The sequence below is a fragment of the Seriola lalandi genome, unplaced genomic scaffold (assembly GCF_002814215.2).
Source record: "Seriola lalandi dorsalis isolate HSWRI2012SDOR001 ecotype SW California unplaced genomic scaffold, Sedor1 jcf7180002054244, whole genome shotgun sequence".
NCBI lineage: Eukaryota > Metazoa > Chordata > Actinopteri > Carangiformes > Carangidae > Seriola > Seriola lalandi.
In genome coordinates, this window is record NW_019524797.1 from 382,177 (window position 1) to 407,852 (window position 25,676).

The 25,676-nt window shown below is 40.3% G+C and overlaps 4 protein-coding genes across 7 annotated transcripts in view; 3 read left to right on the forward strand and 1 right to left on the reverse strand.

Moving 5' to 3' along the window:
* ddr2a (discoidin domain receptor tyrosine kinase 2a) overlaps positions 1-3,824 on the forward strand; it is a 30,787-nt gene extending 26,963 nt beyond the window's left edge. Inside the window, exons 11-17 of one of the 2 annotated variants that reach the window (XM_023404448.2) lie at positions 134-344; positions 462-694; positions 787-914; positions 1,034-1,231; positions 1,321-1,555; positions 1,723-1,872; positions 1,954-3,824. In XM_023404448.2, coding sequence (XP_023260216.1) covers positions 134-344; positions 462-694; positions 787-914; positions 1,034-1,231; positions 1,321-1,555; positions 1,723-1,872; positions 1,954-2,085 — 1,287 coding nt within the window. In that variant the 3' untranslated portion in view covers positions 2,086-3,824. The remainder of the gene's footprint in view (positions 1-133; positions 345-461; positions 695-786; positions 915-1,033; positions 1,232-1,320; positions 1,556-1,722; positions 1,873-1,953) is intronic. The other variant, XM_023404451.2, reaches the window with a different exon arrangement.
* A 73-nt stretch (positions 3,825-3,897) lies between these two features.
* Positions 3,898-7,170, forward strand: hsd17b7 (hydroxysteroid (17-beta) dehydrogenase 7). Its single transcript, XM_023404454.2, has 9 exons — positions 3,898-4,107; positions 4,446-4,652; positions 4,800-4,892; positions 5,049-5,163; positions 5,912-6,106; positions 6,190-6,303; positions 6,454-6,510; positions 6,587-6,685; positions 6,779-7,170. The coding sequence occupies exons 1-9, from the start codon at positions 4,073-4,075 to the stop codon at positions 6,872-6,874; spliced, it is 1,011 nt and encodes a 336-aa protein (XP_023260222.1). The 5' UTR covers positions 3,898-4,072; the 3' UTR covers positions 6,875-7,170.
* A 2,953-nt stretch (positions 7,171-10,123) lies between these two features.
* Positions 10,124-16,953, forward strand: serbp1a (SERPINE1 mRNA binding protein 1a). Of its 2 annotated transcripts, none has more exons than XM_023404452.2 (9): positions 10,124-10,484; positions 11,995-12,178; positions 12,941-13,081; positions 13,214-13,285; positions 13,910-13,984; positions 14,195-14,363; positions 15,003-15,047; positions 15,176-15,403; positions 15,584-16,953. In XM_023404452.2, exons 1-9 carry the CDS (start codon positions 10,226-10,228, stop codon positions 15,638-15,640), a joined length of 1,230 nt encoding a protein of 409 aa, XP_023260220.1. In that variant the 5' UTR covers positions 10,124-10,225; the 3' UTR covers positions 15,641-16,953. The 2 variants fall into 2 exon arrangements, with proteins under 2 accessions (XP_023260220.1, XP_023260221.1); XM_023404453.2 differs by having other exon boundaries at positions 13,217-13,285.
* A 402-nt stretch (positions 16,954-17,355) lies between these two features.
* Positions 17,356-25,676, reverse strand: part of il12rb2 (interleukin 12 receptor, beta 2a) — a 19,646-nt gene continuing 11,325 nt past the window's right edge. Inside the window, exons 9-16 of one of the 2 annotated variants that reach the window (XM_023404418.2) lie at positions 22,214-22,424; positions 21,902-22,096; positions 21,599-21,700; positions 21,265-21,411; positions 20,798-20,929; positions 20,299-20,395; positions 20,027-20,114; positions 17,356-19,942 (exon numbers count right to left, since the gene is read on the reverse strand). In XM_023404418.2, coding sequence (XP_023260186.1) covers positions 19,466-19,942; positions 20,027-20,114; positions 20,299-20,395; positions 20,798-20,929; positions 21,265-21,411; positions 21,599-21,700; positions 21,902-22,096; positions 22,214-22,424 — 1,449 coding nt within the window. In that variant the 3' untranslated portion in view covers positions 17,356-19,465. Of the gene's footprint in view, positions 19,943-20,026; positions 20,115-20,298; positions 20,396-20,797; positions 20,930-21,264; positions 21,412-21,598; positions 21,701-21,901; positions 22,100-22,213; positions 22,425-25,676 lie in introns of both variants that reach the window. The other variant, XM_087173501.1, reaches the window with a different exon arrangement.

Sequence of the window (25,676 nt, forward strand, 5' to 3'; positions counted from 1 at the left end):
TGAATAAAATGCATCAAGCAAACACGAGCCTTTAGATGTTTGTGTAGCTTTTACACCTTTTCATTAAGAATTCTGAGTTTTCCTACGGGAGGTGGTCAGATCTGTTCCTTCACCCCCACGTCCTTTATTCTAGGCCTCCCGTCGGATGCTGGATGATGAACTAACTGCTAGTTTGTCAATACAGAGCGAGACGTTCGCCTACAACCACAACCAGTCGAGTACAATCAGCGAACAGGAGTCCAACTCCACCTATGAGCGCATCTTCCCCCTCGGTCCAGACTACCAGGAGCCCTCACGCCTCATATGTAAGCTGCCGGAGTTTGCACAAAGCTCAGAGGAGCCAGGTAGGTGAACACACATGTCTACTTACAAATACACATCAGTTTAAACTGTTATTCACAAAAAACACGCTCAGACACTTATTGACATCCCTAGTTACAGTGTCTTGTATTGTGTTCCAGCTTCTACCAGCACAGCAGCATCTAAATCCACCACAACAACTGTTGTCCAAGATGGCGTCCCTCACTACGCAGAGGCAGATATTGTAAACCTGCAAGGAGTGACTGGAAGCAACACATACGCCATCCCTGCACTGACTATGGACCTGTTATCAGGGAAGGATGTTGCAGTGGAAGAGTTCCCACGAAAACTGCTCACCTTCAAAGAAAAGCTGGGAGAGGGCCAGTTTGGAGAGGTGCGTGCCCTTCTACAGCTTTAGATGAGGTGAAAGCAAAAGCCACGTCATAATTTTAACATTCATTCTCCTCTCCTCTCCTCTGCTCTCAGGTGCACCTGTGTGAAGCAGAGGGAATGCAGGAGTTCATGAATAAAGAGTTTTTATTTGACATCCCTGAGGACCTGCCAGTTTTAGTCGCTGTGAAGATGCTCCGTTCAGATGCTAACAAAAATGCTAGGTACTGACTCTGGGTGCCTCTTCTGGCCTGTAACTTGAATTGTTAATATGAAGTCAATATAATTCTGATTTGTATCAGTGTAAAGTAAGTCACTTGTGCATATGCTTTTGTGTTGATAGGAATGACTTCCTGAAAGAGATAAAGATCATGTCACGTCTGAAGGACCCAAACATCATTCGCCTCCTAGCTGTGTGCATCTACAGCGACCCGCTCTGCATGATCACAGAGTACATGGAGAACGGAGATCTCAATCAGTTTCTGTCCCGCCATGAACCCGAGGGACAACTCGCTCTGCTCAGCAATGCACCTACTGTCAGGTGAGTTAAGTGGCTGCTGCAAATACATGTTTACATGTTTGTTTTTTCTTTCCCAGCCTATGACGCTATCTCTTCTATCTCCTTCCCAGCTTCAATAATCTGTGCTACATGGCCACTCAGATAGCATCGGGGATGAAGTACCTCTCCTCTTTAAACTTTGTTCATCGAGACTTGGCCACACGAAATTGCCTGGTGGGCAAGAAGTACACAATAAAGATAGCTGACTTTGGCATGAGCAGAAACCTGTACAGTGGTGACTACTACCGCATCCAGGGCAGAGCTGTGCTGCCTATACGCTGGATGTCATGGGAGAGCATCCTGCTGGTGAGGACTACTACTAGAAAATTCCTTGGTTTGATATTTCCTTGAAAAGTCAGGCATATTTGTTGAGCTTGCCCTGCGTTAATGTGTATATGTCTTAGAATGGAACCAACAATGCAGATTGTGCATGAAAACAGGCTAATCATTATTTACACCGTCTTTTTGTGCAGGGTAAGTTCACCACAGCTAGCGACATGTGGGCCTTTGGGGTGACCCTGTGGGAGATACTAAACTTCTGCAAAGAACAACCCTACTCTCAGCTCACTGATGAGCAGGTGATAGAGAACACAGGGGAGTTTTTCAGGGACCAGAAAAGACAGGTGAGTGCTGTTACAAACATTTCACCTGCATGTAAAGGTCCGTGTATCCCCTGGTCTTATTTCTATCTCCCTGTCGTGCAGATCTACTTGCCTCAGCCTGTGCTGTGTCCAGACTCGCTCTATAAGATCATGCTGAGCTGCTGGAGGAGGAACACAAAAGAACGGCCCTCCTTCCAGGAAATACACCAAGCCCTCCTGGAAATACAGCCTTAAGCCAGGGCTATGTTTAAGACAGTGATTCCCAGTCTGCTCATCTCTGGAAGAAATGGTGCTTAACAAGAGTAGCAGACACACTCCAGGTTTAAGCTGTCTTGTTTCAGTAGATTAAAAAGGTGAGAGCCACCTGTGGGCTACGAGCTACAATTTGGGAAACACTGTTCCATGGACTTAACACACTACAAAGATGGACTACCAGAGACATTTTGTGTGTGTCCGTTTGAGTTTGATTAGCACAATCACGCTGGCTAAGATGTTTTTATAGGCATACAGGTATTCTTAGGAAAATCTATTCTGTTTTATAGTGCACCAACCCTGACACACATATGTGTTGCGGAAGCCAAAATTACATGTAGCAAGTGACATTCGGCACTTTTAAAAATATATTTTAATTTCATTTGTTAATATGAGTTTAAAGTTCCCCATGTTACAAACTTATGAAACGTTGAAGAACTGTCTTGTGTTTTCTTCTGGAGGACTGCTTGAATGTAGAAGGGAAAAGTGCAGCAAACCATTACTGTTACATTTCATTATATTTCAAGTATTTCATCTCAGTTGCTCAGACAAAATCCACGTCTTAAATCAGAATATTAAGTAACTCAGTCTTTCTCATCTCCCTGCAGTTTTCCTACAGTGATTTGAACATGACGTGTATATGACTGTGTATTTTCAATAGATAAGTCTAAATCTCAAATATCAATATTTTGTACTTTATATTTATATGTTCATATGTGTTTGTTCTGTTTATGTTTTGTTTATATATGTGTGTATTAATATGCTCTTTAAACTGATGTGTGTGGAGTATCATATTTGATTTGATTCAGTAATGTTCTGAAACTTTGGATTTTCACACCAAACAAACAGAATACAGAATACATTTATATATTTTTTTTTTTTCTCCAGTGCAAACTGCAAAATCAGGAATCCGGGCTGTGTTTTGGCCATGTGCTATGTTGGTTCAACAGTATGTTTACAGTCTGTATCAGTGGAGAGATGTTACTAAGTGTGTTGTGGATGTTGAACATGTTAAATAGAAGGTAAATAGTCTTTTAAATCAGGAATGTAGAGGAGGAAATGGGAATATTCACTTTACATCACGTGTTTCATTGGAACCAAAGAACTGGTATGACTGCTACCGATCACTTTCACAGTGGTTTATATTCGCTCATATATTAGCTGGATCCTTTCTTCATCTTTTCTGTTTTTTTTTTTTTTTTTTCCCCCATATGGAATAATTCTGTGTTTTACTCTAATAGCTTGAACTTCATACTGCATACCACTGTTTCAGCCTGATCAGCTGCATTTACAGGTTCTGAACTCTTATCAGAGGCCTTTGTCCCACTTACCTCGTACTTAAAAGACACTCATGTCCGCCCTAATGCATGATGTGTCAACCTATATGTGGAAGTCAGTCTTATCTTTCTGTACTTTGCAAGCTGGGCAAACAAATCTGTACAAATCTGTTATATATAATATTTGGTTAGGGGACAAATCTGGGTGTTTGTGAAGCATGTGGTGATTCTCATTGAATAAAAAAATCTTTTCATGTCATTTACAATCTTCTCAGTGTTAGAGGCAGATGTAAAGATGTTATTGCACCCTGACAAATTTCCTGATTTGTTTAGTTTTATTACATCTTTGTACTCAAATGTTCAGTGAGAATGTTTTTATATACTTAAAACAAAAGTTGTACATTGATAGACAAAATACAAATAAAATTGAAACAGGGATGTCTATCTCTTTGTGAGCTCTTGTCTTATTCATAGGAGTGAGCTGAATAATCCATACTATGGGGGTGGTCCTTGAAGCTCAGCTGACTGGTGTTAGGATCTCATTGGCTGGGCCCTGCTGTTGCGCCCAATCACAGCCTGGAGGTGGAGTGAAGAGTGAAGAATAACATTGCATGGACCAGACAGAAAACTTGTTGCATTGAGAGAACATTTGACCGTTTTCTGTAGTTTGTTTCCAGTTTGGACCTGAAAAGATGAACAAGGTGGTTTTGGTGACAGGAGCAAATAGGTAAAGTCTGTATTTATTGTTATTTATTTTACTTGAAATTTGGCATCTTAAATGTTAAGTATTCATAACTTTCCTTTAAGATCTTTATGAGCTATAAGAAAATTTTACCTGTTGGCTATTTGATTGTATAATTTATGTTATTTATTTATTCATTAGACTTCCTGAAATCTCTCTCCTGGCAGAATTCTAGTCAAAATCGCGTCAGGATTGTGTTATTTACAGTACATTAATTTGTAATAAACAAGATTATTTTGGTCTGTTTTACGTGCTATTATCTTGAAATGCCTGGTGCTGGAGTAATAACAGTAGTAAGTGTTCAGGAATGCATTTCCTTGCAGTGGCATTGGCCTGGCACTTTGTGAGCGTCTCCTCTCCCAGGACACTGAGGGTCTGCAGCTGTGTCTGGCCTGCAGGAACATGCGTCGGGCTCAGGCTGCTCGCTCTGCCCTCCTCACCTCTCACCCCACAGCTCAGGTGGCCCTGCTGCAGATGGACACCAGCAGCATCTCCTCCATCATCAGTGCTGCACACGAAGTTAAACTCAGGTGGGAGGATGGACTCACAGCTGCATCAAAGTCAAATACACATTCACACACCCAAAGTAATTACTGAGCAGATTATGTTACTGGTTCTTCAGGTGCGTTTAGAAATCTGCAGGATAAAATATCCATGTCTCTGCTTGTCACTTGCAGATATAACCGACTGGATTACCTCTACCTCAATGCAGGCATCATGCCAAACCCACAGTTTGATGTAAAGGCCTTTTTCAGAGGCCTCTTCTCCAGGTACATTGTTGATTTGAGATGTTCCTGACTCCTGAAGCTCCTCCATGTCACTGTGTAGTATATAAAGGACAATACTTTATAACTTTGAATTCTTCTGTCATCTATTTCCCATGCTGCATTTCCAGAGCTCACATTTCTATAATGCTTTCATTTCAGCAATATCATCACCATGTTTGCCACTGGCGAGGGGATTCTGACGCAGAAGGACAGTGTCACCTCTGATGGCTTGCAAGACGTTTTTGCCACCAACCTCTTTGGTCACTTCCTTCTAGTGAGTCACTGGTACTTTGTCAAACTGATAAGTTGGTATTTTGGTCTGATTCACGTGTAACACATTGTACAAAAGCATATTTCCTTCAGTTCTCCTGTCAGCTGTTTGCCCTTGGAACAGAAATAGGTGATACTGGATCTGTCTGTCACTTAGTACCGATGCTCATTAAAAATTAACAGTACGTACTGTCCTACCCATGAGGTCACTCACTGCGGACACTGTTCTGCTTACTGTGCGTTTGCAGGTGAATTCTGACGTGTTGCCATCAAAGAGAAATCTTGTCAGTTCCTGTTTACACTTTTAATACATTACAGATTTACCTTTGCTGTTGTATTCACACATAGTTTAATTCCTTTTACAGTTGGACAGTCAGACAGTTGGAGTAAAAGTGATAAATCTTTGGTGAAACATAGGAATTTAACCTTGTTGATTAGTTTAAGGACTCTGAAAGGAATATCGTTGCATCTACATGGGAAGAGACGGCATATCATTGTTGTTGTTAATTAATCAGTTTAAATTATATGTAATGTACAAGTGAAAACATGACTAAGATACAGTAATATCTCACATACATCAGCCAAGTTTCTAAATTTAATTAAAATTTTGTTGATTCAAATCAACAGCCTGTCTGATTCCATCAAATTGGAAACAACAGCATGTTTTGTTATTTAAGGATGACACTGAGCCTCAGTGACTTGTTAGGATGAGCACTCTAATACTGTGGAGTTCCCCCTGTGTTATGGCCCAGATCAGGGAGCTGGAGCCAGTTCTGTGTAACGCAGGTCGGACCTCGCAGCTGATCTGGACCTCCTCCAGTAACGCTCACCGCTCAGCCTTTTACCTTGAGGACATACAGCACCAGAGGGGCACCCAGCCCTACAGCTCCTCCAAATATGCCTCCGACCTGCTCAGCCTGGCGCTCAACACACACTACAACAAACAGGTCGGCTCACACACACTGCACATGCTGTGTATCACCCGAGCCTCTGAGGATATTGATGACTGTACTGCCCTTTTGCTCTCTAGGGTCTGTACTCATCTGTGATTTGTCCTGGTTTTGTGATGACCAGTCTGACCTACGGCATCCTGCCCTCCTTCCCAGCATTCCTCTGGACCCTGCTAATGCCTATTTTCTGGCTTGTGAGTGCAACTCTCACAGTGCAAATAACTTACACATACCTGTCCTTCCAGTTAGTCTTGATTGTCTATATGTTGTGTGTCTAAAATCAGTATAAAACCAGTTTTGGGGGGTATTTGTTTTATATCTGAATCTGTCTTACATGATCACAGATACGAATGTTCACCAATACTTTCACCCTGACACCTTATAATGGAGCTGAAGCCCTGGTATGTGCAACTAAATTTCTAATTTTCGTACACAGTTTAATACAGATTAATTCAGAAATGCTGCTCTGTCTTCTAGTTCTGGTTGTTTAAGCAAAAGCCTGAATCACTGGACCCACAAGTCAAGTACCACAGCTTAACGTCTGGACTGGGCACCAACTACACACAACCACGTAAGGTAAGGCAAAGTATACTGTGCTTAAAAAATGTTTAAATTGTCTCGTAAAATAGTTCACATAATGAGTTATGTGTCTTCTGTTCTTCTTTGCAGATGGATATTGATTTGGAAACATCGGAGGTTTTGTATGAGAAATTATTGCATCTAGAAAGTGAAGTGAGGAAGAAACTGAAGGAAAAGCAACAATAATCCCACAGTGGTCCTGCAGGATCTGGATCATCTTGCTGCACACAGTGCCTGGATGGAGAGAGCTTTATTCCTGTCTCACAGGTCACTTGGGAGCAACATGTACACTGGATGTCAGACTTCGCTATAATAACATTCTTCATGCTCAGCAACATGCAAGCCAGAACTGAAAGCAGGGGTGAACAAGATACAGTGACTCTGTAAGTTTGATTTGCTGTTTCCACCTGTATGTGTATCAGGCTCAAAATAAAATGTCTTGTTTGGTAAAGAGTTTAAAATAAAACTGAGCATTGCCCGTTTTCATACCCCTCTTCTTTACTCCCATTCACTCTAAAGTATGATATTATATGATGAGAACAACACATATATGGATAGTGGGATAGGTCACCAGCCTTTCAGCCTATGCGGTGCAGGAGGGACTATATCCAATCTGGTTGTTAATGCCATGATCCTCACGACAAAATGCAGTGCAATCTGACAGCAGACTGTCAGTGTCATGCCAGAAGTTAACATAAGCCGTCTGTTTGAGCGCCTCTGCGGTGTACGGCGGTGCCGGCGGCACATGCGCACAGGCACACCTGTAATTCCGCTCCGGGGGATCCGCAGCGCAGCAGACGTCCCCGGGTTCCTCTGCTTGTTTCCCAGTCCCGCACTCCTCCTCTGCCCCGCTCAGTTTCGGGTTGCAAAAAGCCCAAACCATCCCGCAGAAATAGACGAAAAAAGTGCCCATGACCATAACCATGAGCGCGTAGGACTCTATCATGGCTTTGTTGACTGGAGATGTCATCTCAGGATGCGCAGGGACGATGATCGGTCTGAGTTCCCAAAGTGCGTTCAGGAGGGACTGTCAGTGCGAGTGGCATCTTCCATGTGGGTTGGACCACTTCGGTAACGCGAGATAGAGACATTCAGAAAATAATTTAGCCTATTGCTTTCGAGGTCACCTCTCACCTTAAACTGAATGCATGAATGGCCATTATCACGGCTGTGTGAGAATAGCACTGAAGCCCAAATGCCAGCAAAACAAACTCATTCTGATATTAACAAAATAAAACAAAAAAAAAGGAAAAAAGTAATGTTGCACAAAAATCCAAGCACTCTGTAATTAAACATAGTTTGTATATAATTAAACCCCTCAATCACTGTAATTTTTGAGGATTAACCTTGATTCCAATAAAATCCAAATGGAGAGTAATGTGTGCAAAGATGTCAATACTATTTGTAGTATTAATTAGACTAATATTAACCAACATACTGAATGCAATATTTCACTTTCAGAAGATGCAGTTTTGGACCAAGACTGAAAATGTATATCACGTAATATCACATGATTTTCAGGTGCTGCATACTAGTTCCTGTATGATGATTTAATAAAGCTGAAAAACTCAGTGATAAAGCTGGGGACAAATCAGCAGACAGAGACACCATTGTTCAGACTCACTGTACGAACCCAAAACCAGTATTTAATAACTTTCAATCCTGTTTGTATTTGGTTGTCTCTACTGAGTGTAAATACAAGTAGGGATGTAAATAATGTAATTGTACATTTGTATCTTTGCTACAAAATGAGATGCAGACGGATTATGAATGAGTGCAACTATTTAAACGGGTCTTACATGCTTTGAGTCATTTTGTCTCCCTGACAATCACTCATGTACACAAGCCCAACAGCTGGCAGGGTTTGACTGTCCTTTTAAGGTCAAACACCAGCACCCACAACTCCCAAAATACCATCAATGATCAATGAGACATTCAGGCTGAGTGCCTTTCTCTGGGGATTGATATTCCAATATGTTAGCCCACGTTTTAAAAACTAACTTTGCTGGGTTGAGGCATGCGAAAATTTTAAGATTCCAGGATAAAGCATCCTTTGTGAATGTTTTTCTTTTCTAAAAACCTTTAAAAAATCTAAAAAGTAGGGATAATATTTTGTTGATCTCCATTAGGATTTAGATGTGGCACTGTAAAATTCTGAGGACACTAGGGAATTTCAAGTTGAAATGACAGAGAGTGACGTTTGTGTAGTAAAGGTGAATTGCGTTTCCTGTTTATGATGAAAGTTATCAGGAAGACATAGCTCATAGTGCTCAAAGACACTTTACTGAGCACAAACTTCCACCAGCAATGAGCAATTCTCCAACTTTCAAACCTGCAATCGCTAAGAATTAGTGTTTTTTCCTTTATGTCTTTTGATTATCTGCTAAAATACCAAATGAAATGCTGTTTCACAACTGACTTTATCAATCATTTAATGGTCACCTTCCAAAGATACTTTATCTGTGCACCAACTACATTTAAAGATTTCTTAGATTTCTTTTGTCGTCAACGTCTTTTGGAGATATCTCAGATAGCCTGTATGTCTAATAAACAAACAGACTGACTTATGCATAAACAGACACATGCTGAAAACATTCGAAACTGATAAAGACTGTAGCCTACCTGAAACAGAGCATATATATCATGTTGAACAAATGTGTGCATTCACAAACAAACTGCAACTCACTACCCTGTGTTGTTAACTCATCTCCCCCTGCCCCAGCATCAAGCAGATTGTGCTGAGAAATGGTGAAATTATGTTTCCTGTAACCTATCGGTTATATATTCCTATATCCTACTGGTCCCTCTCATCATGTTTTCACTCTTATCTACAGAACCACATTCGATATGGATCAGGTTATATTACCCCAAGGAGTGGTGCTAACTCCATATCTACATGCAAATGTGACATGTTGTTTACACTAGCACTACATTGCAGGGTTTAAAAAGAGCATGGGGCTCAGTGTAGTGTGAATACTTATTCTGAGCCACATCTAAATGTCAGGACAGTCTGTCCACTGTGTGGAACTTTGCTGAAGATTTTGACAGTAATTTCTCTTTATTTTGTATTCTAACATAAAATGTAATGGCAGCTAACATGAGAACATGCTGTCGGCTGAGGTTTGCAAAGATATTAACGCGGTATAAAACATAGGTGACGGAGTATTTGAGCCATATTTAGGTTTTAAAGCTGATCCAGTGTTGTGGAACAGCAGGTCTGAGGAGGTTTTCGCGAGGAGTCAAAACAAGAGTGTGTACGAGGGCACCCATGCTTGGCTTCACAGAGGCTGGAAACACTGGCGAGAACGGCATTGTGGGTAGTGTAGTTTTTCCATTAACGTGTCCTGTATCCAGGTCCATTACTGATCGCTCTGAAAGAACTACACGCCCCACCCGCACCAGCTCCGAGGTCCCGGATGTCTATCGCGCCGGAAGAGAAGAAGGTCCTTTTCCCAGCCATCTTGTGGCTTCATCTAGCGAAGTGTTCGCACCAAGCCTCGTAGAATCGGAGGAAAATCCTGCTGAAGGGGCGCCATCATGCCCGGACAAATGCAAGAAGGTTTTGGCTGTGCCATAACCAATCGGTTCGACCAGTTATTTGACGACGAGTCGGATCCCTTTGAGCTGCTGAAGCAAGCCGAAGTGAAGAAGAAGAAGGAGGCTTCTGCTCCTGGTGCCGCCAAGACTGCAGCCCAGGCTGCCAAGCAGCCGAAAAAGGAGTCCCAAAAAGACAGAAAGGTTCCACTAGCCGATAAGAAGGAGGAGACCCAGGCACCCGTCCCACTCAAGAAAGATGGTAAAAATCAATATCTGCGTTTTAGGTTTTAGTCAAGCTGCTGCTAAAGGTTCGAAGCTAACGGGCTAAGTTGCTGCTTACTAGCTAGCAACGGTTCATAAGCTCCCGTGACATGAGGTCCGCGTGGCTGCTTTTGTGTCTCGGTGGGCTGTCATTTACGGGACAATGACATTTAAACAAACGTGTATTGCGATGGGAGCTGTGCGGCTTAAAGGATTCGGTGATAAACAGTTTGCAGGCCAACTTGTTTTGGCTTGTCCCCATCGGCCTTGTTGAGCAGGTGGAACCCGACAGCCTGGGTAACCAAAGAAAGTGGCCTCAAAGTGTTCAGATTTGACTCCTGTCAGATCGTGACTGTTAGTAAGGCCACTTGTTGCTGACTTTACCCAGAATAGGCCAATAGCAAGTAGTTTCTATTCACGTTATAATACGTATTTAAATAAAATCGGTTTAAGCGAAATCCGACAGATGCAAATTCAACTCGTTGATAAAATAACTTTAGATAGATTTAAATTAGTACATCGAATTGCTGGTGTGTTTGTCACTGACACATTAGGAGCAGCAGAGCTCTCATGGTGATGAACCTCGTGGTTGAGGTGTGGGGCGTGTTAAAGCACAGCCTCCAAACTGCCACTTCCCATTGGCGCACAATACATGCTCAATACATGCTCAGTGCATGCGGTCGACCTGCTTCTGCGCATTAACTTTTCCCGCTTATAACATTATAACTTTTAATTGATAACGTTGCCTGTTAAAATTAGGTCAACGTTTGTATTCTGATGTTGCAATATATCTGTTCCATCTTTAATTCGCTACTAAATTTTTACATACAGAAGTGTAAAATATAGTGTCAGGAAATGACTGGATACCTACTCACAGGCAGTTAGCTTGCCATTATCATCATGTTAGCCTGCCAAGTAGGCTCATAGCTGTTTGCTTGGGAGAAGATGAGACAGGTGCGACGACTATGGTGCACCCAGCTGCTGCTGTGTCTTGGAGGGTGTCTATTTTGGTAGCTGGTGATTTAGTCAATGGGTGGGACTGGGCCAGACGTGGTCAACCATGTGCCATGAAGGGTTAAAGACTATCAAGGTGTTAATTCCATCTACAGAGTAACTGGGTGATTTAACTGAGAAACACACTTTCAGAATAGGAATTGAATGATAATACAGCAAACTCGTGAATAATGTAATAATGTAAAACCACTCACCTCTGTATTAAATTTCTCCCACAAGATTGATACATTTTGTGCACTTAAAAGTTTCAGTAGTTTACACCATGTTTATTAATCTGATTACACTGCAGACATGGAGTTGCAGAGTATTTAATAAATTGACCCTACCAGTTGAATGTTTTTGATTTTGCACATTAATTGGAATTATTTGCTCCAGTTAAACAGAACAATCACCCCCACCCCCCCACCCCTCTTTCTTGTGTGTGGTGCTCAACAGTGGGTCCTGATCTATCAGTGCTATTGGTCCTCTAATCCTCCTGTTTTGGTCAATCCTAGGTGCTGGCATGAGGAGAATGGGCCGCAAGCCGGAAGGTGATGGCTCCAGACCCCAGGGCGGCCAGGGAGAAGGGCGCCCCCCCACAGACAGACGGCCTGTGGACAGGCGGCCACCTCGCCGCTTTGAGAGGCCTGCTGGTGATGCTGGCGAGAAACCTGAGGGTGGTGAATTCTCAGTGGAGAAGTGAGTTCAATTTCCAATCAGCAGATGTTTAATTGAACATTAATCATAAGTGTAAGAAGAGTAGAGTGCGTCCACTACTATCATAACTTTTACAGGGTGTTTTCTTGTTCCACATGAGGCAAAAGCAGCACTGACTATGGGGTGTGGGTAGGGACATCATGTGTTAAAGGCGTTGTTTACGATGATAAGGCTTAGCTTGTTAAAGCTTTGCCCAAACTGCTGCAGGCACTTTTATCTCAACAGTTTACTTGTGTTGAATTGATATAACATAAAAAATATTGTAAATTATCCAAATGTAAATCTAGATCACCCTAGCATTAGTCAACCTAAGCTAAGTTAATTATAGTTTCCGAATGAGGAGAAAGGGTAAGTGGATAATGTATATTTCTGCCATTTGGACCATTCAAGTTAATGTGAGGATTCACATTTAGAACTGATAAGATTTTGGTTTTTGATCTTTCTGAAATGGGGTGTGTTCTCCACCACACCCTTCATCCATCTGGCTTGTAGCCAACAGCTTGCTAGGCTACATTTGTAGCATCTTATACCACTGTGCATTGTACCTCTTTAATTCCAAATTTGATGTGCTTGAAAACATTTAAGGAACAAATATTTTATTTGCTTGAAGTTCTGTTGTTTAACAACAGCAAAACACTTAAGTGGTCACTAAAATAAAGCCTGTAGATGGCCCTGCCTTAGTTCTAAGCTTCTGACAGGCATAGAAACTCTTGCTTGAAAGATGTTCTTTGTCTATCTCTCTAGACCCATTGGTGACAGGCCGATGAGAGGACGCGGCGGTCCCAGAGGAGGCCGTGGAGGCAGAGGACGCGGCATGGGTCGCAGTGATGGCTTTGATTCCCGAGGAAAACGTGAATTTGATAGACACAGTGGCAGTGACCGATCGTAAGTTCTTTCAGTTCTTTTGTAATCCTTGAATAAAATATAAATTTGTACCAGGTCCGTTAAAGACCTTTTGAATGTGTTTTTAACGCAGTGCATGTGTAATGATCCTGGCTAAAGCAAATGTTGTTTCAGTAGTCTGAAAGGTGAGGAGAAGCGTGGCGGAAGTGGATCTCACAACTGGGGCACCGTCAAGGATGAGCTAAAGTAAGTTCCTATGTATGCAAAATGACTAACTTTGCATGATGGGACATTAGGCAGTTAAAGAGCATGTGCTCTTATTGAAAAACTTGAATAAATGTTATAAGTTTCTCCTTGTATGATGTATTTTTAGAGAGCCCCTGCTGGTGGTTTATGGTTTGCCAAGGAGTTATAATCACACTTTGAGATGTTTTGGATAAGTGTGTCTTGATAGGTCTGGGTGTCTTTTTAGATGTCATCACTTCTAATTCTACTTATTGACTCAAAATCATATTGTATCCTGGTTCAGAACTGTGGCAAATAATTTGAGTAATAAGACTTCAAATTGCACAAAATACCCAGTTCATTGCTTACACCCAGCTAAAACATCTGATACAACAGCTGTACAATAAAACCCAACATAAAAGTTACAATGTGTTATTCTTTTTGGGTCTTCTGTGAAATTTGACCACAATTTGTGTGCTAGCTCCCGTCCACCAGATTGTAGACACTACATGTGCATGATGGGCAATGTAAACAGCAACAAGGTCCAAACTTCACTTACAGATTTCCCAGTTTTCAGTAGCTAGCCTTATGTTTTGGTCACTAGGATGTATTGACCTAATCATGACTTTTTTTTTTCCTACATAGTGAGCTTGACCAATCAAACAACACTGAAGAGAACCCTGAAGGAGAGGAGCATCCACCTGCTGACTCTGAGAACAAGTACGTTCTTTTCTTATCTATCTTGTCCGGACTCAGAAGAATAAATTGTGAAGAGATGTTTTTGGTTTTGCTGTGGCCTCCAGTTCTGTAGAGTGCAATATTACTTGTGTGTGCAAATCAACCTGAAGTTAAATTTAAATGTAAATTAAAATGAATGTCAGTGATGTTAAGGCCACTAGCAACGCTCAACTCGGTGTCTCTGTTTTAAAGGGAGAATGAGGTAGAGGAAGTGAAGGAGGAAGGCCCCAAGGAGATGACTCTGGATGAGTGGAAGGCCATGCAGGACAAGGAACGGGCCAAGGTGGACTTCAACATCCGTAAAGCCAACGAGGGAGCTGATTGGAACAAAGGATTTGTGCTGCACAAGTCCAAGGCAGATGTAAGTCAAAATCAGCTGCACTCTTGAGAAATGTTTTATATTTCACATTTCATTTTGGTGTGCCTGATCATAATTTGAGCATCATCAGTCATTGTAGACGTTAAAGATTTTTGGCAGGTTATTGGTGTCAAATAAGACCACATTTCTTTCTTTCTAAAGCAGAATAATAACATATGTACAAATAGGCATTGGACAGCCACCCACTCAGTCTATTAAAGAAACCCCCTTCACTGAGGTTTCAGTTTGAGATTTACATAAATGCAAAAATAAAGTCAAGTGTAAACTAAAAGCAATATTAACACCGACCCTCAGTTTTGCACGCAATCTGAATGTTGCAGAAAACTCTTTTTCACCTTCACTCTGCATTTTCATTTGAGATATAGAACAGTTGAGATTGAAGCAGGTCACTAAATGGTTACTGCACTAACTCAAACCAGACATATTGCTCATACACTGGCATTTAAAAGTGAGCACAGACCCACGTTGAGGCAAGAAGATAGAGTTGAAGATTTTTGAAGACAGGAAATGCAGGCCTTGATAGGATGTTTTGTTCCTAGAACGTTGTCAATTGGTACAAACAGAGTTTTGCTCACCATGTTGTGTTCATGTGTGTAATATATTTGCCATTGTCCATCACAGGATAAGAAAGGTGAACTGATTGACCCTGAGGTTGAGGAGCCTAAGGTAAAATCTCCACTGCTGTTGTGCAGTATTTGAAATCCATTGATACTTCTAAACAAAATAAGACCAAAGCTGTAAATGTCCAAAAAAATAATCATAATTGGCCTTCCACCCCTACTTTTGTACTTCAGGGAGAGGATGAGCACCACTTCCGGAAGCCAGCCAATGACATTACGTCCCAGCTGGAGATCAACTTTGGAGATCTGGGCCGTCCAGGCCGTGGGCGCGGAGGACCACGTGGTGGCCGGGGTGGTCGTGGCCGCGGTGGTGGTGGTGGTGGTGGTGGTGGCGGCGGTGGCAGTGCCGTTGCCGTTGGCGGTGAAGCCACTAGGCCGGTCCGCGGAGGAAGGACTGACAAGGTAGATAATGTTATGGAAGTCTAGTTGTGTCATGTCACCCAAGTATCTGCATTTTCTCTGTATAATAGGGCCACTGTTGGAATTGAAGAGTTCATGGATGGTCACTACCATTCCCTCCTTGTATATCACATCTTCATTTGAATTTTCTAACTCCTACTTAATGTTGGCTTTTCTTTGCAGTCATCTGCGTCTGTGCCCAATGTGGACGACCCAGAGGCCTTCCCAGCCCTGGCCTAAGCCCTGGCTGCTGTCCCTCAGGCCTACAGGAGCCTCCTGAGCACCTCCACTACGAGGCTTGCATGTTCCTGGATCCTTCAGCAAAGTGAAATGATGGAGAAGACTGTCATTAACTATGGCACTCAATGTGAGGACTGAGTTTTATCCAATAAAAACAAAACAAAGATGGAAAAAAAACAAAGTAAGAAAAAAAAAAAACAAAAAAAGAAAAGGACTTCTTGCTACTCTGGAGCAACTTATTGGTAGAGGTTTTGTACTTGGAAACAAAGTAGCAGGGATGTTTTCATACAGTATTTTTTTCAGAGGTTATGCATTGTCCATTGATAAATTTTTGTAATTGCTGCTTGAAAATATGCATTTCGAAATATAAGCATAAGAAGAGTATCTTTAGCTTGGTGTGTGCCATTGCTTGCTTGCTTTAAAATAGGCACTGCAGAGTTCCAACCCAAGCTCATAAGCTCTGCCACACCAGGTATTTCGGATGAAGTTACAGCTTCACTCATTGAGATTTATGGATTTTTTTTTTTCTTTAGCACTGGGGTATTGTTTTATATTTTATACAGGAGGTCTATTCTTCTATGATCTTCGGCCTGTAAATCTTGACTATTTTCATAAATTCTTTCAGAGACTGTATTTCACATGGTGCAAATAGGACACCCCTTGGTCTTTGATCAAGCGATGCTGTCTACATTTGAATGCATTGATGAAATGGCACCAAAATCTGTATTAAGGTTCTTTTGTACTGAAGTGTTTTGAAGGAGGAACATTAGGTCATTTTTGGAGGAACGCATTGGTGATTACTCTCCTAAATTTGCTGTGATCCTGAGACATTTGTCAAGTGGATTCATTTGAAGCTGAAAGCTACTCCATGTCTTCTGCTTTACCTATGTTTCGGGTGCAGTTCACCATCTAATGTCTCTTCCTCCTTGCTCATTTCATCTCTGATTACTCACCATGTGCAAAGTCAATCAAAGCCTTTGTTTTACTGCAAAGAGTGATAGGGAGAGGAAGTATCTTGAGATGCGGCTGTGGCCCCCCCTCAGACCCTCTCCGACTGTTTACACACTCCACTCGAGCATCCTTCCACACATGTCAACTCAGCCCAGCGTCAGTTTGGTTCTGCTGTTTGTTCTGTGCTGATATTTTCCTCCACTGTTGACTTGCCCTGTAGCTACCACAGTGGCACCACTGCATAATTGCTCTGAAAGAAATACAGTCGTTCATTGTGTGGAACAACTGAAGTGCTCTACAAATGTGTGAATTCTAGCCCTGCTATTAGAGACCTCTGTCGGTAAATAAAGATGGTCGATAAATTTTTTGCGTTGTCACTTTTTTTATCCTGCCTACTGGCAAAATAATTAAACCCAAGTACAGTTCACAAATTGTCTTGATTCTGCTTACAACTACGTACGCACATGCTGTCTAGTATAGGTTACCTTTGTGCTTGGTGAGTGTCCTCACAAAATACTTTTGTGGACAAAACCTGTTAAGCATGCAGGTCAAATGGTCTCCTCCCACCTCAGGTTTTTGTTTAATAAGGTTTGAAAAGTTTTTTTTTTAAAGTTTAACATGGAATTCTGACCAGTGCTTAACCTGCTGCCAACACTCACAAATACTCTTGTAAACCACCCTGACAATCAACTGTTTCAGACCAGTAGTTCATACAAGAGAAAGAAGACATTAGGCCTTAAAAAAAAAAAAAAAGATGTTAGTACTGGGATTAAATCATTTATTTTCATAGATAATAAAAATGACAAATCACATTCTCCCAATAAGGTAGCAATGAAAGTAACTGACCAAAAGTCTGAGTTACACTAATTGGGAAATAGAGACAGTGATTGGTTGCAAATCTATTAGGTAAAATGATACTCCAGTTTCCTCTTGTTGAAGATGTAAAGCAAAACACTACGTAACCAATTTCAAACATCTCAGTGTTAGCCATGCTAGCGACATGACTCTTGGTAGGATAATGTTGGTCAATCGGCCAACTTTTTCGGACAGACTGAGATAGCTCAACTATTGATCAGATGGCCCTGAAATTTTGTATAGGCATTTGTGGCTCCCAGAAGATGTATCCTATTGACTTTGGTGATTTCCTAATCTTTCCTCTGTCACCACCATGAGGTTGACACTTTTGGCTTTTAGTGAAATTTCTTAAATATTAAAATGATTGCCATGAAATTTGGGGCACATTTTCATGTCCCACTCAGAATGAATTGTAATAACTTGTGATCCCTTAACTTCTCATCTATTACTATCATTAGATAAAAATGGTAACTTGTTCAATAGTTTGGCTGATGACCAAATACCTGCAAAACAAGCTGTTCTTTGTCTTCAGTGGAAATAAGCACTTGTGAGCATTAAATGTACGTAGCTCAAAGCACTGCCGTTCCTACATACAGCCTCACAGAGCTGCTAGCATGGCTGTAATCATTCCAAATATTTCCTTTTGTCAAATGCTTTAACATTTCGCACACAGTATTGCAATTGATTGTTTGTGATTTTGGTGTCAGCAACAACATTGGCACATTATCTGTCATGCTGCGATTAGATTAGGTAGCTAAAATAAGATTGAGGTAGCATAGATGTATTTAAAAGCACAGCTCTGGTCGTAAATGTTTTGAGTATTCATAGAAAACATTTTGACATGTCACAGTAGGAAAAGCAGAGTGGTAAATAATAAAATGAACCATGGCTAAATTGCATTTAGCTGGATCAGTTTTAGGGTTTTTCCAACCCAGTTCAGATGAAACACCTCCACCATGTGACTCAAGCCTCGTCAAGCCTTTTCAAAGATTACTGACGATCACAGTGACACAGAGCTGAGGTAAGTGATCTTTCAGTTAAAATATACCAGCGAATAAAATGTAATAAGTTAATCTAACATTAAGTTAGATTAACTTATAACATAAGTTAATCTAACATTAACCCTTTCTTCTCATGCACATTTTTTAAAGCCTGCCAGACGTCCAGCGCACAAGCGGGTAAGTTAGTCATTACGTTGTGTGCACTTTTGGTACACTTGTTGAATTCATGCAGTACTTGCATTTACACCAAGGTCTCATACTGCACCGAAGCTTTCATGATATCCTTCACTTGTAACTTTTGGATCAAAGCGACTTCCAAAATGAGTAGACATGGTGTGTGCTCAGGACAGTACAACAACGTAGAAAAGTACCTGCACTTGGATGTATCTTTGGTGGAGGCTTTCGTCACACGGAAAGGGGTGTTGTTTCATCTAAACTGGGTCAGAAAATGATAAGACATGTCCCAGTATTGTGCATTGTGGCACACTGTCATGGCTTAATGAGACACAGAGCCATTGTTAATGTAATTTAATAACACCTGCGCTTTTCCTACCATGGCAAGTCAAAGCGTGTGCTGTGAAAAGGGCCGATCAGTGCCGATCTGTCAGCATCAGGATTGAGGCCTTTTTCCAAATACCTCATTTCAGCCAGGCATAAAATGTTGATATCTGATATACTCATGCAGCTTGTGATGTGTTCATTTTGGTTGTGGTATTAGTGTGTCTAAAGCCATTCTGAAGAGAAAACAATGGTAATGCATAAAATGAAAGAAAAATTACATTTGAGTCAAAAATGATTCCTGCATAACAGCACAGACAACTGCAAGACAGCTGTTACAGTTCTGATCAATAAGCTAAGAGGTAGTTCATGCACATCCCAGCTAGGTGCGTGAGCCAAAAAAACAGACACTGAAATCATTGTTGTGTCCAGTAGCTTCAATTTCTTTCATCAGTTCTTCCTCTAAACGTTCTTCTCACTCAAACCTGATCTCATCAAAGAGTTCTGCTTTAGTTTCACACTAACTGTCCTGAAAGAAGTCACTACAGAAGTCAATTTTGACGGCATCCAGAGTCAACTTTCCTCCAAAGTTCAACGTTTCTATGAAGACGTTTTGAGTAGGGAAGAAACCCAGCATTTCTTCCTCCTCCTCCTCCTCCTCCTCCTCCTCCTCCTGATCCTCCTCCTCCATAGTTCCCATCCCGTGTGATGAGATATAGTCAACGGTTGTGTTTGTGTCCAGAGAGGTCTGTGTGTGGTCGGAGCTGTCTGAGTCATGCGAGAAGCTCTTGATGTATGTGCTCAGAGGGTACAGCTGTGTGGCCGTCTCTGTCTCCGGGCTGAGGCCGATCTGAGGACGGAGCTGCGAGGAGACGTTTTTAGATGTGGAGATGCCATTGTTCTGTTTGGGCAGCTCCTCCACATCCACCAGGATGGGCTCTCCTTCCTCCTCGGTTACACTGGAGTTACTCAGCTGTAGCTGGAGGTTAATCTTGCCCTGTTTGGGAGGAAGAAACAGGCTCAAACTAGGAACAATAAGCTGAAATGTAGCTTGAATTTTTTTTCACTTTTACATAAATACCTTCTCCTGTGTACACTCTTTAGCCCATTTGCTGTTTGCAGGATCTGGCACAACATCGAGCATGAGGCACTGGAAAAACACCCAGAACCTGAGGGGGGAAGTAGAAAACTGCTGAACAATCTGGAAACTTGTTTTGGCAACATAACAATTCATTTTTGTTTTGCTGCATCATTTCTTTGACAATAGTTGTGTGTTTTTCTGTAGAACGGTAGATGAACAAAATAATGTAACGTGAGCTTGTCGCCCATATGGAGGTGCTGTTGCTCACGTACTTTTGCTTTACTGCTGAACACTGGCACAGGCACAACAAAAGCACCACGATCATGAAGGCGACGCCACACACCAGTAAGAGCCACAGTGGAGTTTCTTCTGTAATAGTGAGAATAAAACAGGGAGAAGATGTAAAGTTGCAGCACTTACATTTTTCTCCTCTAGTACAGTCAGTTAAAGTAGTGAAAGAAAAAAAAACAAACAGGCAATACAGCCATACCATATCATAAGAGATTAGCAACTCCACATTAAACCCGTACTGTCTATTACATCACATACTGTACATTATTTAAGCAACAGTACGTCTGCTGTTAATGTTATTACACAATCACTGTCATTGTAAAAAATTCAGCTTAGAGTCTTAAAAACGATCCATTATAGCCAACAGTCATCCAGGACAACCAGAAGCAGGTGACAGGCAACTAGTGGAGACTCCAAGATCGTCTCATCAACCTCAAAATGTCAAACTATTCTTTAATAGCAACTGTCAAAGGTGTCTACCCTGGATAAAGAGCTGGATTTTTAAGCTTGGAGGGCCCTCTCCTGCAGCAGTGGAGGCAGACATCCACAGCCAGTAGGCAGCTGGAGACAGGTTTTCGATCACGTGCATCCTCTCTGATGCTGCCACGGGGTCTGAAACACAAAGTCGTATACACACAGCAGTCAAGCTGACTGACTGTCTGCATCCAAAAGGTACATGCTACAAACAAGGTGCTGTCACTACAGTGTACGAGTAGTTTCAACCAAATAAGGGACTGTGTGAAAATTATTAATTAGAATTATCTTACATTTTATTTTAATAAAAAAAGCAAATTTTTATGTAAATAATCTCAAAATTGTGAAAGAAAAAAAACGACCCTCCCCTACTCTCTCTTCATCAAATGAAAAAATGTTAAATTCCCTCCCCCTTTCCTGACATCCCTCCCTCTGCCTCCGTTACTGACAATCACAGATAAAGTTGTTCTTACAAGGCTTCTGGTGTCCTCTTTCGCTCTCCAAATAGATGGTATAGTTGGTGATACAACCCCTCCGCTGGCTCCTGGGAAGCTCCATCCATGTCACTTTCACTGTGTGCCCCTCAACCTTCTCTTGGGCAATTGGACCAGCTTCTGGGACTGCAACCAGCAGCAGAACCCAAAAACAACACTCAATGAATGATGAATAATAACAGAATATTTTAAACAACTTAATACCTAAACTGAAAAGTTGTATTCAGCATTATCATAATATTATGGTTCAGAAAATTACAGAATAATACTAAAATAGTGCTAATCATGCTGTATAGCTCCTCTCCGATCTTACCTGACTCCAAGGTGGTGACACCTCCAAACCTTTCCCAAGTCACTGAGCTCTCATTATAGACACTATACACTGCTCCCTCGTAGCACTCATATGGCTTAATATCTGCATACAGACAGGTAGTGGTAAACAATGGTTGTATCATTTTGTAAGACAAAAAAGACAAAATAATAAAAGAGAAAAAACATGGCTGCCAACACCTAACTTAAAAAGATCCACATCAGAGAGACACCAACATGGCTGAAGTGAAGAACTGTATGTCACTGCCTTTGCCTTTTTGTGTTACTCCACCACCGCATGTCTCACCTGTAACGACTGCATGGTTGTCATTTCTGCCCAGTCTCATCCATCTGAGCTCCTCCAGCTTGAGGCCCACTGGGTACCACTCCACCACATACGCAGCGGGTAGTCGTGCAGTTTCAGGCTTTCTCCAGGAGATGGTGACTGCTGATACTTGCACATCCTGTGAGGACTTGGCTGGAGCATGTATGAATACTTGCACTGCTTCATACAAGACACAAACACAGACACCACCTTCATACTTTGTTCAGTATTAGTAAAGCTCTTACTAAACAAGCTTTTAACTGATACAAGGTTTACTTTTTTTTTTTTTTTTACCTTTTGTGTGATGTGCTGTAATTCTAGCAGGAGGGGACAGCCCTTTGGAGTTACGAGACCACAGTGTCACTTCACAGTTAGCACAGATCGGGATGGTATAATTCCTGTCATTGCTACTGACATTAGTGACAAAGGCCAGTCTAGAATCTGGGCTGTCGACACAGACAATGTAGTCTTTAATCTTCCCTCTGGAGACAGAACTGTTCGCTTCCTGCAATCAAAAAATAAAGTTTAAAGGTTTACCATTGAGTTTGATGCCATACGTTTGCTAAACAACAAAAGAAAAAGCTATTGTGTTGTGTCTATTACTGTCTGTCTTTACAGGATGCTCAGAATGAACACACTGCAAGATGACTACGTACGACACATCATTTCTGTTCAGCTGCTCTTTTCTTGTAAACTGAAACTGTGGTGTCTGCAGTCAGGTTTCACTTATCTCTCGCTGTCTTTATGTGACAAATGAATTTATGTGTGTGTGTGTGTGTCTCTGTGTCTGTGTTTCTGTCTTTGTGGTAAATGGTAGGGATGTGTGAGCATATGTGTGTACGTATGTGAGAAGGTGTCACCTCAGAAGCGGTCAAGGGTTGACCTTTAGTTTGTGGAGAACATTGTAGTGAAGCAGGAAGATCACAAAGTGTTCCTATGGTGACACCACCAGACACCAACCCACACAGATGGTGAGTAAGAGGACAGGGAACCCATGGAGAGTGCTGACGCTTAAAACAGTACTGTCACTCACAAGGGCTCCACCCCTCCAAAACAAAGAGACTGGGTTTTTAATGCCGTCAGCCAAATGGTTTATTAACATATAACATCTGAATTTACATTCAGGAAAACCCATACGCAAATGTTATACATGTAGATGTGTTGAATTTCCATGTATGAAACATATGTACATATGAAGTAAAATCATATATGTATTTTCAAGTATAGCCTATACATGTAAAAGTTACAAATGAAACCTATTAGAAATTGAAATAATGTCATATATTGACATATATGTAATATATAAGCTAAGCATGTAATGTAAGCTAATAAAAACATGTATTTTAGCATGTCTTTTAGCATGTCTGTTTATATTATGTTTATATCTGACATACGTAAATAAACAAATAGAAATGTATGTTTACATTTTATAAGAAATTATTAAGTAAATCCTGTACGAACATATAGAATTTTAATCAGCATGTTGTTTTAATAAAGTTGCATTTTACTATGAGTATTTCATATGTTATGAACTTATATCTTCTTATATCCAGAGGATGTATATATGTCATAATAATATATCCTCTTATAGGCAAAACATATGGTAACATTACTCTTGATATAGGAACATATATGTTATTATATGTCATAAGTCATAATATATTACGGCATAAAATGTCGTAAAACATTAAGGCATAAAAATGTGAATCGTGCTGATCCACACCTGGAGGTGAGTCAGGTTCAGTGTATGTTGGTCGATCAGCGCTTAAGCTGATTCATTGAGGAAGGACGCCGACCTTCAACCTGTAGGCTAGGTATGAAATCTGAGCTCAGATGACCTGAGATATGTCACACAAGTGTGAGTGAATGTGTGTGTTGAAAAATAAAAATAATAACCTATAATAAAACAGCATAAAAGATTGAGAATGTCAAATGCTGTGTTCACATTTGTTTGCATCATACTATAGTGAGGCATAAAAAAGTCAAAAAACGTCACAGTATAATAACGCATAAAATGTCGTAGTATAGTAAGGCTAAAAAATTTGAAAAAATGTCATAGATAATAAGGTATATAACGCCAAAAAAGGGACATAGTATAGTAAGGCAATTATTTTGACATTATATGTTATTGTATGACGTTTTATTCCTCACTATAATGTGACGCTTTTTGAAATTTTTTTGCCTTACAATACCATGTCATTTTTTTGGCGTTATATGCCTTATTATTCTATGACGTTTTATTCCTCACTATACTATGAAGTTTTTTGAAAATTTTTTGCCTTACTATACCATGTCATTTTTTGGCGTTTTATGCCATACTATACTATGTCGTTTTTTGGCGTTTTATGCCTTACTATACTTTGACGTTTTTTTGAAATCTTTATGCCGTACTATACTATGTCGTTTTTTGGCGTTTTATGCCTTACTATACTATGACGATTTTTCAAATTTTTTTGCATTAGTATACTATGACATTTTTTGCCTTACTATACTATGTCATTTTTTTCACATTTTTTTGCCTTACTATACTATGTCGTTTTTTTGGAGTCATATGCCTTGTTATAATGTGACATTTTATGCCTTTCTATAATATGTAGTTTTTTTAAAAATTTTTTTGCTATGTTGTTTTTTGGCGTTTTATGCCTTACTATACCATGACGTTTTTTGCAAATTTTTTTGCCTTACTATACTATGTTTTTTCAAATTTTTTGCCTTACTATACTAAACGCCAAAAAAGCGACATAGCATAGTAAGGCAAAAAAATAAAAAAAAACGTCATAGTATAGTGAGGAATAAAATGTCATAGAATAATAAGGCATATAACGCCCCAAAAAACGACATAGTATAGTATGGCATAAAATTTCATAATATAATAAGGCATAAAAATGTCAAAAAAACGTCATAGTATAGTAAGGTATAAAACGTAATAGAATAATAAGATATATAACGCCAAAAAAATGACACAGTATAGTAAGGCATAAAACGCCAAAAAACGTCATAGTATAGTAAGGCATAAAACGCCAAAAAAGCGACATAGTATAGTAAGGCAAAAAAATTTGAAAAACGACATAGTATATGAAGGCATAAAATGACAAAGAATGTCATAGTATAGATAGGCAAAAAAATTTGAAAAAACGGCATAGTATAGTAAGGCATAAAACGGCAAAAACATGACATAGTATAGTAAGGAAAAAATGTGAAAAAACGACATAGTATAGTGTGGCATAAAACGCCAAAAAAGCGACATAGTATAGTAAGGCAAAAAAATTTGAAAAAACGTCATAGTATATTAAGGCATAAAACGCCAAAGAACGTCATAGTATAGTATGGCATAAAACGCCAAAAAATTACATGGTATAGTAAGGCAAAAAAATTTGAAAAAACGTTATAGTATAGTAAGGCATAAAATGCCAAAAAATGCCATAGTTTAGAAAGGCATAAAATCGAAAAAAAAAGTCATAGTATAGTAAGGCATAAAACGCCAAAAAACGTCATAGTATAGTAAGGCAAAAAAACTTGAAAAAACGTCATAGTATAGTAAGGCATAAAATGCCAAAAAATGCCATAGTTTAGAAAGGCATAAAATCAAAAAAAAAAGTCATAGTAAAGTAAGGCATAAAACGCCAAAAAAGCGACATAGTATAGTAAGGCAAAAAAATTTGAAAAAACGTCATAGTATAGTAAGGCATAAAACGCCAATAAACGTCATGGTATAGTAATGCAAAAAAATGTGACAAAAAGTCATAGAATAGTAAGG